Source organism: Mesoplodon mirus (genome assembly GCF_964341445.2).
Source record: "Mesoplodon mirus genome assembly, chromosome: 13".
NCBI classification, from domain to species: Eukaryota; Metazoa; Chordata; class Mammalia; order Artiodactyla; family Ziphiidae; genus Mesoplodon; species Mesoplodon mirus.
The window spans coordinates 27,080,223-27,094,609 of NC_138989.1; the positions used below are offsets into that span (position 1 = coordinate 27,080,223).

General features: G+C 56.5%; 1 protein-coding gene across 2 annotated transcripts; it reads right to left on the reverse strand.

Moving 5' to 3' along the window:
* Window positions 1–920: 920 nt before the first annotated feature.
* On the reverse strand, window positions 921–13,629 carry GSC2 (goosecoid homeobox 2; the record flags this gene model as incomplete). Of its 2 annotated transcripts, none has more annotated exons than XM_082640522.1 (3): window positions 921–1,065; window positions 1,580–1,833; window positions 1,935–2,190. In XM_082640522.1, the coding sequence occupies 3 exons, from the start codon at window positions 2,188–2,190 to the stop codon at window positions 961–963; spliced, it is 615 nt and encodes a 204-aa protein (XP_082496648.1). In that variant the 3' UTR covers window positions 921–960. The 2 variants fall into 2 exon arrangements, with proteins under 2 accessions (XP_082496648.1, XP_082496647.1); XM_082640521.1 differs by lacking the exons at window positions 921–1,065; window positions 1,935–2,190 and adding exons at window positions 7,566–7,674; window positions 12,443–13,629 and having other exon boundaries at window positions 1,129–1,833.
* Between the last annotated feature and the right edge of the window lie 758 nt (window positions 13,630–14,387).

Genomic DNA, 14,387 nt, shown 5'->3' on the forward strand with positions numbered 1-14,387 from the left:
GGGGATTCTCCTAATTGAACCTGGTCCCGCCCCACAGGGTGGCAGAGATTGGCTGCTGTGAGGGAGGCAGACACTCCTGCATGGAAACCCCAGAGCTAGGAAACCAAGGATCCCCACCCAAGAAGCAGCTTCTAGAGGCCAGTGCAGGGTGCCGGGCCACGATCTGTGGGGCAGTCTGCTCTGCTGGGCCCACCCTGGCACAGGGACAGAGGACTCACTGGGCTGTGACAAGCCTGCCCCCTACTCCCTGGGAAGGAGAGGAGGGGCAGGTCCCGGCTGGGTGTGGAGTGGAGCCACGGAGGACTTTGAGTCTGGACTGCTTTCTCAGAGCTTGTAGTAGCTTGTTTATTTCTCAGTATCCACACAAGACTCACAAGATTGAACAGCGGGAACGGGGCTTCTGGAGATTACCTCACTCAGCCTTCTTATTCCGCGGGTCAGGACGTCCAGGCCCCTGGCACCAGCCCCGGGACGCAGAGACCCCACCCGCCCAGCCTCTGGAGGGGTCTAGGCCAGTCAAGGGGGCTGCGTCCCTGCTGAGGAGATAACTGAGGCCAGCAGGAAGTGGGCGGGGAGGAGGACGCTGGGTGCCACTGTTGACAAGGGGTGGCTCCTGTCCTGGGGTGGCTTGGTGCCTCCTGGGGTGTAGTGGGGGTTGAGGAAATTGATCTGCTCTGTGCCCCGCACCCCACCCCCGAATCTCCCCGGCCCTCCTGCCCGCTTGCGCTTGGGAGGGAAGGCGCATGGAGCACGGAGCATCAGTGCGCTCTCCTTCCGCGAGGCGGGTGGGGCGGGGACACACGCAGAGGGGCTCCCGCGTTGAGCTCCAGGGCGCAGGCAACTGGGCAGACACCAGGTTAGAGGCTGGCGTCCTCTACCAACTCCTATTAGGGTAGGTCTGTCCTCTCCCTGAGCCGGCCTCAGAGGGTGCCACCGAGCCCAGGAGTAACTCTGCAGCCGTCAGCAGCTCTCCTTCGGGGGCTTCTTGGCTCCCGGCAGGAGCCTCGCGGACGCCGATGTGCGCTTCTGGTGTCGCCACTTGGCACGGCGGTTCTTGAACCAGACCTGAGGAGGAGGGGCGCTCAAGCAGGTCCAGCCCCGGACCCGCGTCCCGCGCGTTTCCCAAGTGGACCGGCCGGGGCTTCGGGACGGACGCGGGCGGCGGGGCCAGCCCCGCGCAGCGGCTGCGCCACCGTCCCTCATCCGCTGCCGATGGGGACCGGGGCTCGGGCCGCGGGACCGGGACCCCTTTCCCACCCGGAGCGTTCTCCCCGCCCGCCCCTTCCCACCCCCGCCTTCGTCCGACGGCGCCCGGGACACCCCTTCAACAGCTTCGCGCTCTTCCGAGTTCCCCAAATTCCGGAACAGAAACGCGCGCCTCATTTGTCTTGGGCCGGGGTGGGGGATTAAAACTAAGGAAAAGAAAACGAGCCCGACCTCTGCTCCAGCCCGCGCCCTTCCTCCCGCGCCATCCCCAGGCGCCGCTTCCAGGGACCCACCCGGCTCCCCTGCTTTCCCGGGGCCTGTGCGCCTCCGCCCATCACGCGGGGCCGGCTCTTCCAAGGCTGCAGGCACCCACCTCCACGCGCTCTTCGCGCAAGCGAATGCGGCCGGCCAGGCGCTCGCGCGTGCCCACGTCGGGGTACTGGTTTTGCACGAAAAGCGCTTCCAGCGCCTGCAGCTGCTCCTCGCTGAATATGGTGCGGTGGCGCCGCGTGCGCCGCTGTGGGCCAGGGCCGCCCGCGCCGGGCGGCTCCCCGGAGCCCTCGGTGGGTGCGGCCAAGGGCAAGGGCGCCGCGGGCCCCAGCCTCAGCGGCCACGGCAGCCGCGTGCCTGCGGGACGAGGGGGCGGTGAGGCGCGGGCCGGGGGCCGGGCTCCGCTCCCCGCCACGCCGCCCCGGGTCCCTCAGCTCCCGCACCCCGCGCCCACTCACCCAGGCCGGCGGCCGGCTCCGGGGACCCGCGGGGCGCCGCGCGGGGGCCGCAGCAGCAGCAGCAGGCGCAGGGCACGGCCTCGGGCGCCCCAGGCTCCCGCGGCTCCGCGGGGCTCTGGCGGCCGGCGGGCGGCGGCGGGCGGGCGACCCGGGCCGGGGGGCTGCTCTCGGGCAGGCCGGAGAGGATGTGCTCGATGGAGAAGGGGCAGGGCCGCCCGGGACCCCTGCGGCCCGCCGCGACCCGCGCCGCCGCCATTCCTCACGCCCGCCGCCGCCGCCGCCGCGGGAATATATCCGTCGGGGGGGCGCGCCGTAATCCCCGAGACGGGCGCCGCGTCCACGCGGGTTAATCCCGCCGCGCGGCCAGGAGCGTGCTAATCCCCGGCGGCGGCGGAGGCGGGCGGGAGCGGTCGCAGGAAGCCCTGCGCCGCTAGTCCATGCCTCCGACTCGCAGGGCTGGCAGAGGCGCGCCGGGCCGCCTCCACTGCCCGCCGGCACCCGGTCCAACCCTGCGGCGTGGGCAAGGGCCCGAGGACGCCTGGACCACGGCAGCCCCTGGGCGCGGGGCCGCCTCCTGGTCCAACTCCTGGGTGCCCTGGTCCTGTAGCCACCGCGGCCAGGGCTGGTTCCTTGTCCCCTTCGGGGACCTACCAGGTGGAGGAGCAAGTCTGGAGAACAGCCCCCCCCAAACTGCACAGTCTCCTGGCCCCCAAACTCCTGAGCCCCAACCTCAAATGGGGCCCAATACCCTCGGCAACCCCGCGGTCCCACCGCACTTCGGCCCAAATTCCCCCGCCCCCTCCACACACATACTTAGGAGCCCGGGTCTCAACCTCGTGGAGGATACGGGGGTGCGGGTGGGAAGCTATCTCTGCTCATCACTAAACCCGCAGCCCCACTGCCCTGAGCCCCCAATTCTTTGCCTTTTCTCCTGGGCCCCATCGGAGGCCCCACTTATGTGCTCTGGGGAAACTTATCATCTGCTTTCCGGTACTTCCCAGAATCCACCCCAAACCATTACCACCCCCTCCCCATCCTCATCACAGCCATTCTTCTCAGGAGCTGACTCCTCCTGTGCCCACACCCCCACTCCTCAGCTCCGTCCACACCATCCCTCCGGGTCATTCTGCCCAACTCTGTCGGTGGCCTGCACTTTGCCAAGTTCCAGGAAGACCATTTCATCCTCATCTAAGCAGTGTCAGACAGCTGGCCAGGACTTCTGCTGAAGGCCTTCTCTGGACCTCTGAAAAGTTACTGTGTGGCTCACAGGACAGAGCAGCAGACGGCCTGGCTTCTGCCCCAGCTGTCACTTCCTGGCTGTGGGATAGGTTCCTTCACCACCACCACCCCCCTGCCGTGCCTCAGTTTCCCAATCTATAAACTGGCATAATAATAGCGACCTAACTCTCAGGTGCTTGGAGGGCTCAACCAGTTACTGTGTGCGAGGTTAGAACCCCGCTGGGCAGGGGCCTCCATGAATGGCAGGTACCATTAGGGGGGCAACACACGGTCTCATGCTTCTCCTCCCACCTCACACACCTTTCAAGCTCCCTTGCTGACTCCACTCTGGTGTCAGTGAGGACTCTGGACTTCAACTGACAGAACCTGCTGACTCAACTGTCATAAGAGTCCTGACACCAGCTGCCCAGGATCTGTTAATCTGGAAGCTCTGTGAGGGAGCCACCACATCTGTGAGTGGGCCACCTCATGGTCACAAGATGGCTGCCACTGCCCCAGAGCTCCCATCTCTTCCCACGTGTCCCTTTGGGTGACCCTGGAAACCTCGCCCAGCCAACTTCCCTCGCAGAACCATGTGCTCACCATTAGATCAGAGAGGAACCTGGGGGTCAACTACCCATCGAAGTCAGTTCCTCAAGGATGGGGGCTACAGGGTCAGTGGTCATAAAGGCTGGGCCCTGGTTGTTCCTTTATCCCTCCCCATTTCTGAAGCTTCAGACACCACCTCTGTGCCAAGGACTCCCCAGTTGATACCTCCAGCCTGACTTCTCCCTCTGCTCCAGGCTCTCATCTCCCTAAGTACCTGCTCCATGTCCCATTTCAGCCACCAATGAACATCTCCCAGTCACCATGCCTGGGGCAGACTCAAGATCTCAAAATCCATCCCTTGCTTGGTATTCCCCACCTTGATAAATGGGTCGCCTACCCACCTATCCACCTTGGTAGATGCACCATCTCTCCACCTGTCCACCTCTGCATACACCCTATGTCTCCACCAGTCCACCTTGATAAGCGGCCCACCTTGATAAGCGGCCCACCGTGATGCATTTCAAAGATGTCAGCAAATACTTTGACACTCCTCCCTCCAGGAGGTGAAATCTAATCCCCTCTCCTTGAACGTGGGCTGGCTTAGTGACTCGCTTCTAACCACTAGGAGGCAGCAGAAGTGACACTGTGATTTCTGAGGCCAGGTCCTACAGCTGGGTGACAGAGCTTCTCTCTCTCATCTTGGGATGCTTGTTCTCCGAGCTCAGCCACCACGCTGAGAGGAGGCGCCTGCAGCCACAAGGAGAGGACAGGCAGAGCAGTTCCCGCCAGCAGCTCCAGCTGAAGTACCAGCCAACAGCCAGTATGGAGCACCGCCAAGGAGTGAGTCAGCCTTCCGGTGGCTTCTGTCCTGGCCACCATCTACTGCAATCGCAGGAGAGGGAAAGTGAGAACGGTGAAAGGCAACAGCAGGAGGTGACTGTGGTGTCCTCAGCACTGAGTGTGAGGTGGCTATCATGGGCTCTAGGTAACCAGACGGGTCCTGGTACTGGAATGCAATGCTGCAGATACAAACCCTAAACCATGGGCACTGGCTTTGTGACCAGGCAGCCGGGGGCGGGGGGAGTGGGAAGGACCCTGCTGAGACTGACGGTGGGTCTTAGGGAAGGTGAGGAGAATGTACTGGAAGATGGAGGGAAGGAGACCCTTGTTGTGGAGTGGCAAGAAGTTTAGCAACATTGTCACCTGTCATAGAACAGGAAATAGGAAATGTACCTGGTGAGGCAGATGATGTAGCTATGGAGATGCCCAGTGGGGGTGTTGAAGGAGCTGCCTGGCTTCCTCTAGCTCCCTACAGAGGAAGGAGAAAGAGATGTTCAAAACAAAGCAGCCAGAGTTAGATTTACACCTACAGCATGTATCAGCAATTCCATCCCTGGGATTCACCCTGGAGAAATGAAAACTTGTGCTCACATGAGACGCTGCCCATGAATGTTTAGAGCAGCTCTAGTCATTATCGACAAAGCTTGGAAACAACTCAGACGCTCATCAGCTGGTGAATGGATGAACACGCCGGGGTCCGGGGTCCACGCACACCAGGGAGGAGCCCAGAGTGACAGCGACACGTGCAACAACACGGATGGACCTCACACACATCGTATTTAGTAAAGAACAACTTTCAAAAGGCTACATACTGTATGACTGCATGTACTGGACACTTTGAAAAAGGCAACATTGGAGTGATGGCGATGTAATCAGTGTTTGTGGTGGGGGAGCACCCGAGGGAGTGGGGGTGGGTGCTGAGGGGAGGCTGGTTCCACTCTAGCCCAGGGGGTCTGGGGCCCCCTTGAGTGAGGTCGGGGTGCACAGCCTTCTTGGCCAAGGCAGCTCCCACCAGTGATGCTCCAGGAAAGGGGCAGCTGCAAGTCACCAGCTCACACCGCTAGGGCACTTCCTGCAGCCCTGCCACCCTCAGCCCACCCACTCTCACGTTAAGTGCACTGAAGTCAACTTCCCCAGGATTCTGGTTGGGCATATTTTCTGGATGTAAGTGGGAGAGGAAAGCTAGTGGGACAGGCTGCGGCTGCCATGGTCCCAAGGCTGTAACCTGGCGCCATCCCCCTCTCTTTATCAGATATATAATGTACAAATATTTTCTCCGATTCTGTAGGTGGTTTCTCCCTTTCTTGATGGTGTCTTTTGAAGCATAAGATTTTAAGATTTTGAATAAGTTGAGTTGTTTTCTTTGGTTGCTTATACTTCTGGTGTCATTTCTAAGACATTGCCAAATCCAAGATCATGAAGATTAACCCTGATGTTTTACAGTTTTATAAACTATGTTTTCTAGTTTTAGCTCTTACATTGATCCATTTTGAGTTAATTTTTGTGTATGATGTTAGGTGAGGATCCAATGTCATTCTTTTGCATTTGGATATCCAGTTGTCCCAGTCCCATCTGTTGAAAAGATTATTCTTTCCCTCCTTGAATTGTTCCCCACCCCCCAGTTGCAAATCAATTGACCATAAATGTGAGGACTTACTCCTGGATTCTGAATTCTGCTCCATCGATCTATACATTTATCCTTACTGTCTTGATTACTGTAGCTTTGCAGTCAGTTTTGAGATTGGGAAGTGTGAGCTCTTCAACTTTGTTCTTTTTTTCAACATTGATTTGGCTATTCTGGTTCCCACAAACTTTCAAGTGAATTTTAGGACCAGCTTATCAGTTTATTCGAAGAGACCAGCTGGAATTTTGATAGAGATTACATTGCATCTGTAGATCCATTTGGGGAGCCCTGCCATGTTAACAACATTAACTCTTCCAATCCATGAACATAGGATGTCTTCCATTTATTGAGATCATCTATAACTTCTTTCAGTAATGTTTGTAATTTTCAGAGTATACATTTTTTACTTCTTTAATTTATTCTTCAGTATTTTGTTCTTTTTGATACTATTATAAATGGAATGATTTTCTTAATTTCATTTTCAGATTGCTCACTGCAAGTGTATAGAAATACAATTGATTTTGTACATTGATCTTGTATCTTGCAACCTGCTGGATTTGTTTATTAATTCTAATAGTTTTTTGTGGATTCTAAAGGTTTTCTATATACAGGGTAATGTCATTTGTGAACAGAGATCTTTACTTTTTCCTTTACAACATTGGTGCCTTCTGCTTCATTTTCCTGTCTAAGTTCCCTGGCTAGAACCTCCAATAAATCACCGAACAGCAGTGGTGAGAGTGGGCACTCTCATGTTGTTCCTGCTCTTAGAGGGAAAGGATTCAGTCTTCATCATAATGTATCATGTTAACTGTGGATTTTTTTTATAGATGCCCTTTATCAGGTGGAGGAAGTTCCCTGCTATTTCAAGTTTGTTGAGTGTTTTATCACAAAGAAGTGTTGTACAATCCATCTGGTTTTTTCAGGAGCTAGACTAATGAACTAAATCATGGGTTTGTTAGAGACCATCACCTGCATTCTTTAAGTCTTTAGCCATGACATTCGACTCTGCTATTCTTCCTAAGAGGAAGCATTTTTTTCATCTTGGTAGGGGGCAGTTCAGGAGCTCTCACTTACAAAATAGGTCTTACTCTAAAGATCAGAAACCACTGAGGAAGTTCTGCCAAATGTTACATATGTCTATTCCAATTATGCATTCAGAAACTGGAGAATAGCCAGTGGGTAGGTTAGGAGCCCCCCGGGGTCCCCTGTGAGATGGAGTTGGGTCAGTACTCCATTTATCACCTGCCCTCCCTATATTCCCAATCCAACGGAGAGGCCATGATGGCACATTGGGTCCCAGGGACCAGTGTTAACATGGAGCCTGTATCCAATGGCTCTGAGATGGCCTGGGTTCTCCTCTTCTCCAGCATAAAATTACCTGAGGAAAGGGACATACGTACCTTTGCAGAGGATTAGGGGCATCAAGCCTACAAACACTCTCCACAGTGTTGCCGGATCCTTCCTCACGGGAGGAGACTTCAGCAGATGAGGTCTGGGTCTGAGAACTGGCTGGAAATTGAGCAAAGGATTGTGCCACTCCTTTGGGTCTGGTGATTTCAGTCTTTTGCTCTTCTATTATTTTACTTTTTAATGTGATAAAAAATACATAGCATAGAATTTACCGTTTTAACCATGCTTAAGTGTACATTCACAATGTTGTAAATCATCATTATCATTTCAAGAACTTTCCCATCATCCCAAACAGAAACCCTGTACCCATTAAATGCTAGGTCCCCATTTCCTCCTACCCTCAGCCCCTGACAACCAGGGGTTATGGCTGAGTACCATTGCATGTATACATCACATTTTAAAATCCACTCATCCATCAGTGGACATTTGGGTTGTTCCTACCTTCTGACTATTGTGCATAGTGCTGCTGTGAACATGGGTGTACAAGTATCTGCTCGAGTCCCTGCTGTCACTTATTTAGGGTAGATACTTAGGAATGGAATTGCTGGATCGCATGATAATTGTATGTTTTACTTTTGAGAACTGCCAAACTGTTTTCCATTGCAGCAGTACCATCTTACATTCCCACCAGCAAAGCACAAGAATTCCAATCTCTCCACATTTCACCATTTGTTATTTTCCCTTTTTTTAAAAAAAAAGTGTAGTCATCCTAATGGATGTGAAGTGGTAGCTTATGTTTTTGTTTTGTTTTGGTATTTTGGCAGCACGTGGGATGGTTCCCCAACCAGGGATCAAACCCAGGCCTCCGCAGTGAAAACGCTGAATCCTAACCACTAGGCCACTAGGGAACTTCCCAGTAGCTTGTGGTTTTGATTTACATTTCCCTAGTGACTATTTATGTTGAGCATCTTTTCATGCGCCTATTGGCCCTTTGTAGAACATATTTTTTGGGGGGAAATACAATCCAACCCTGCTGATTTCATGTATTAATTTATAGACCTCAATTTGATTTTGTATATACTTTAAGGCTTTCTATGTAAACGATGATATCACATGAACATATTATCTGCTAGTGTTACTTCTCCATCTACAATCTTTATGGCTTTCATTCCTTTCTTCCTTTCTTTCTTTTGGCACAGCATGGCTTGCAGGATCTTAGTTCCCCAACCAGGGATTGAACCTGGGCCCCGGCAGTGAAAGTGCTGAGTCCTAAGCACTGGACCGCCAGGGAATTTCCAGGCTTTCATTTCTTTTTCTTGTGTTATTGAAATGTCTAGACCTCCAGTAGATCGTTGAATAAAAATTGAGAAATCAAACATCTTTGCCTTGCTTCCAGTCTTAGAGAGAAACAACTCAGTCTTTAAGCACTAAGTATGATGATAGATGTAGGTCTTTCATAGATGCAGCAAAGGTTATATTTTTCATAGATGAAGGAAAACCCATCCCCTTGATTTTCCCAGTTTCTCAAGGCTCATAGCCTGTTCCTCCATCTTCAAAGACGGCAACAGTGGGTCAAGTCTTTCTGACCATTGTATCATTCTGACCTCTTCTCCCCCCTCTTCCACTTTTAAGGACCCTAATGATTACATTGGACCCACCAGAAATAATCTCCTTATCTCAAGATGATAAACTTAATCACAATTGCAAAGTCTCTTTTGCTATGTAAGGTAACATATTCACAGATTCTGGGGCTCAGGATGTAGACATCTTCGAGGGGACCATTATTATGCCTAGCACAGCTCGATCCCTGGTCGGGGAACTAAGATCCCACGTGCCACGCAGCACGGTCAAAACAAACAAACAAAAACTAAAAAAACCCAAAAAACAAAAACACGGTATCTAGTAATTTAGATAAGACTCAAAAGATATTTTAAATGAGTGAGCAGAGTTACACTTCTCTTAATGGTAGAGTCACTTGCTTTGGACTAATCCTCCTATGGATAACAATGATAAACTCTGAACAATATATTTTTTTAAAAACTGAAAACACTGTATATGAACAGGTAGAAACTAGAAGGAGAGTCAACACATGTACCAACACTTAGGACTTCAACATCTCTTTTTGGGGGGACACAACAGAAGCATAGGGGGACTAACCATCCCAGTTGCACACTGAGAGTCCTGCTTCCTGGGAAACTGATGAATAGGGTGACATGGGTGAGGGGTGGAGTGTTAAGCGACAAGGCATCTGGGTCCGTGGAACCCCCCCAGGGAAGCACTGGGGCAGACACAGGCTGCTTCAGTATTCAACTGTCTCCGAGGAAGCAGGGACCAGCCTTTTAGTCCCTATGCCGGTCAGCCCTTGTCTGCTGTGTAGGTGGCTCCATCCAACATTCCAAGGTGAAGGCAGCTGTGCACCATTGGTCGCCAACACTCAGAGGAGCAGGATGGGTGAGCTGACCACTGAAGGGGTCCACGACACCATCCGCTCGTCCACACCCACCCACTGGTCCTCCTTGGTAAACGGCCTGCCTTTCCACCTCACCACCTAGGTAAACAACACCTAGACTTCTGTTCACCTTGGTAAATGCACACCTGTCCACCCAGGTAAGTGGCCCACCCACCCATGTGCCTCCATGACACCCACCTGCCCTCAGAGCTGCCCAAGCCTCAAAGTGCATGCAGTGCTGGACAATCCCCTACTGCCACCCCCAAATCTCACCAGTTCTGCCACCCCCTCAGTGCCAATGCAGATGCCGGCCACCTGGGCCCCCACAATGGCCTTTCTACATACTCCCGGCTACTCTCCTGGCCTGAGACTCTCCCCAAAGTGAGCCTGCTGTGGTGGCTCAGGTGCGCTCTGCATACAGATCCAATCACGGCACTCCCCTGCTCCAAACGCTCAGGATAAGAGGATCAGCCGCCTCATCTCCGTGCTCCCCCAGCCCCTGGACCCTGACACCTCTGTCCACCTGCCCCAGCTGGCCTCTGCCTCCTTCCCCCAGCTGCCCAGGTTCTGGGTCAGCTCCACCACTGCGCTCAGCTCGCAGCCAGCCCGGTGCTCTCAGCTCCATCCTGGGGTTCAGCGTGGCTTCTGCAGAGGGGCCTTCCCTGTGCACCCCACCTGCCCGCCGCCAGGGGTCTCAGGCCCCCTCCCCCTGCACACGCTCCCTCCACAATCCCAGTCGCTCCCGGCTGCCCTCCTTTCTGTTTCCCGTACTAAAGAACAGACCCAGCTGCTTCCAGGACTGGTCAAAGCTGGTCAGTGCCAAGAGACAGGGGCAGATGGGGGGCAGGGGCTCCGGGGGGTGAGGAGGGGCCAGAGGAGCGTCAGGGGCCAAGGGAATGGATCTGCAGGTAAGTCCTGAGGAACCACGGGCTTTGGACAGTCAGAGGCCGGAGCGCAAGGTAGGCCCAGCAAGGTCCAGGGCCGGTTTGGGGGTTAGGTCCCAGCAAGTGCGGAGGTGAGGCCAGAGGGGAGGCGGGGAGCTTGGTCCCTCGGCAGCCAGGGTGGGGGCGGGGAGGGGTCCTGGGCGCAGCTCGGGGCTGGGGAAGGCGGACTCGGGATGGAGGTGGGAAGCGGCCCCCACCCTCCCTCTCCCCGCAGCGCCCACCCGGGCCCCCTTTCCTGCCCCCTCCCCGGCGGGAAAGGCGAGGCCATCAGGATTCCCCTGATTGCTTTCTTTCATGCCGGTGCCTTTCTCAGCAGCAAACGCCAGCTAATGCCTCCTTTATCACGGAATTAGGGGATTTAGGGCCCACAGCACAAAGAGGCCCTCGATAGCAGCCGTAATCAAGGGCCAATCGGCCGATCTCGAGCGGGCCCGGGAAGAAAGCGAGCGCGGGGATTAGCGCGGCGGGGCCGAGATAGCATCGCGCGGCCGCGGGCTGAGGCCGCCGGGGAGGGCCGGCCGCGCCGCGGAGAAAGGCCGGCTTAGCCACTCGGCGCCGGGGATTCTGAAACCATTAGCGGGGATTAGCACGAGGGTTAATCTGCTTTGGCCGCTCAATTGTCAGCGGGACGCGCGCGCGGGGGACCCCTCGGTGGACCGACCGCGGTACCTCTGCAGTCCAGGCCCCGGGCTGGTCTCGGTTTCCCCAGCGGTGACTGGGCCAAGCCCGGTCCCGAGAACCAGAGGAAGGGATGAACCCTTCGGTCCATCAGGCCAACGGGTTACGCGTGCACCTGGCCCAGCAGGTGTGAGTGGAGCCTGGGTCTTGGCTGCAGCCTCCACCTCTGCCAGCCTCTGCGGGAGGTCCGGACACAACCCCTGCCTGTCCTCAGGGACCCCTTCCCTTCTCCTGGTCGGCTCCTCCCCCATCCTGTTCCCCTCCGCACTCCACGTCTGGCTCCGTTCACCCCTTGTGGACTTGGTGCCGGCCTCCCCACTGAGCTCGGGTTCCAAAGCAAGGCACACACCCCTCCCCATCCCACAAGGCCAGGAGGCAGGTCGCAGACCAAGGGGATGCTGTTCGAGGCCAGGGAGGAGCCACTGCTTGCAGACCCTCCATCTCTCCCTTGGAATCCCGTCCCAGGGTGTGGACCCCTGAGCCGGCTGACGTGATGCCACCTGCGGCCTCCCCAACCGCTTATCTTCAGCTCCCTCATTAGGTGGAACAGGGTGAGGACTGTGCAGACCTGGGCCTCCATAGATCCCAGAGAGGTCCTCTGTCTCTGCCTGGGTTTTCCCATCCGAGAAGTGAGGCTGACTGAGAGTAGGAAAGGTCCTGGCAGGAGGCCCACTGACCAGAGGTGCCACCTGTGTTTACTGCTGCCTTCTGGAGGGACATGCCCCAGGCCCCACTTCTTCTCCTGGGTCGGTAATGACAGGCTCCGGGAGTGGGGGACTTAGAGGGGTGTGCCTGCACCATATGGTTGCCCTGGCCTTCTCTTCCATGGGGATGTGCCATGGTCACCGTGCCTTACTTGAGCCCACGGCTGGAAACAGGTGGCTGGGCTGGAGATGGCCAGGCAGGCAGGACTGGGCGGCACCATCAGTGGAGAGGCTGGTGGACCTCCTGGTCCCATCCCGCGACCCCATCTCCTTTCCCGTGGCTGAGACTGGGGACTTGGAGCAAAAAGCTGCACGGGGAGGAAGACACAGAGGTGAGCCTCAGGCAGGCGCGTCAGGAGCGCCCGTGGCAGCGTCCAGCGTGGGAGTTGGACGTTGGGGAGGGTGGGCGATGGTGGCTGCGCCGGCCAAGCGCTGACTGTTGGAGGCTGCAGACGAGGTCGGGGCACAGGCGATCCGCTCCGAGGACCTGGGTCTGACGGCAGTGAGCAGGAGGGGGCCTTCAGATTGCGGGCCGAGCGCATGCGCGGGCCTGCGCCGGCCGGGCGCGCAGTGACGCCATCAGCGCGCGCCGCACGAATTCCGGGCGTGAGCGGCGCCGCTCCCGTCATCCTCGGCTGCTCTCTCTGTGAGGTCAGGCCCCGACCTCCCTGCCGGCGTCGCGGGTTCCCGCCCCGGCGAGTTCGGTTCCTCCCTCACGAACGGGTCCGGAAAGCTTCCTGAGTGTCTCCGGATTTCCGAGGCTGGGAACTGAGTCGCCCTGAAGGTCTGCGGCCTTTAGCTGACGGCACGCGGGCACAGCCTCTCCCCGCGCTCCGGCCCCGGTCGCGGATGTTTCTTTATCTCCCCGATCACAGCCCTGGGTCGGGGGGTGTTCCCCCGGGCCGCGAGGATAGTGGGCTGGAGGCGGGGCTCCAGGGTGCGGTCAGCCTGGAGGGCCGCCAGGGGCAGACAGGCCTGTTGGCCCGAGAGCTTGGGCCCTAGACCGCTTTTCAGCGGGGGGGAGGGGGGGGGTTGGGCGGCAGGCCACTGCCGGCTGCTGAGCAGGGGCGCTGGGATGCCCCGTCTCTGGAGGTCACTTGGGAGATGACAGTCCTGTGGCCAAGTGGGGCCACCGGGCCAGGCCCAGCCAATGGAGGAATAAGTGGGAGTGGCTGGCCAGGCCGAGGAAACAAAAGTGACAACAGTTGGGGAGTGTCATGGGTCAGGGCCTAGACCAATCTGAGCAGAGGGGAGGTTACTCTTAGGGATATTCGCCAGATGGGCGTGGGAAGAGGGGAGCTACAAGGCCACACCAGGGGCCACCATGTTTTCCATGGGTCACCCACTCTGTTGGCCTAGGCTACGTTTGTCCACGATCCTAGGTGTTCTCTGTGGTCCTCCCATTGTCCTTTTCGGCTAGTTCTCCGCTGTGCCTGCATCTCTCTCCTTGGCTCTGTTGCCAGATCTTAAGGAGGCAGGAGATCCTCAGACCCCCCCGATTCTGTGCCTTATACAAAGGATCCTGGTCCAGGGAATCTGAGAACACGTAGAAAGTAGAATGTCAGTGAGGAAAATACTCTGGCATCCTCAGCTCAGACTGTGTTTGCTGTGAAGGCTGAGGGCACAACCCGAAAAACAGATTTCTCTTTGTTGGCTAAAAGGAGAGAGACCCATTTGTCAGGAGTGACTCTGTGTGTGTGTGTACTAAGCTCTGATTGCCATTCATCACCTACACAAGGACATGGAAAAACCAGAGGACGCCTGTGCAATAGTGGGTGAGGAGAGGCCTCAAGGAAGTGGGGGCGGGGGTACCTGGAGGGCAGCTGCCTGAGGGCCTCTGTGATGGGGCTGGAGGTTGGCCAAGCCCTGTCCCAGGAGTGGCCACCACCTCACCCTTTGCTCCCTTGGCCTGTGTCTGAGGCCATTGTCCAGGGCACATTTTGTGATGATCCCAGGCTCAAGATGATGCCAGATGGTGAAGGCTGCCTGAGGCTGAGTGGCTTCCAGCTGGGCACAGAGGCTCTGGCTGTGGGCAGCATATGGTGACCTGGAGTCTCCATGCTCAGCTCACATCTCTCCTCTGATATGCAGACCCAG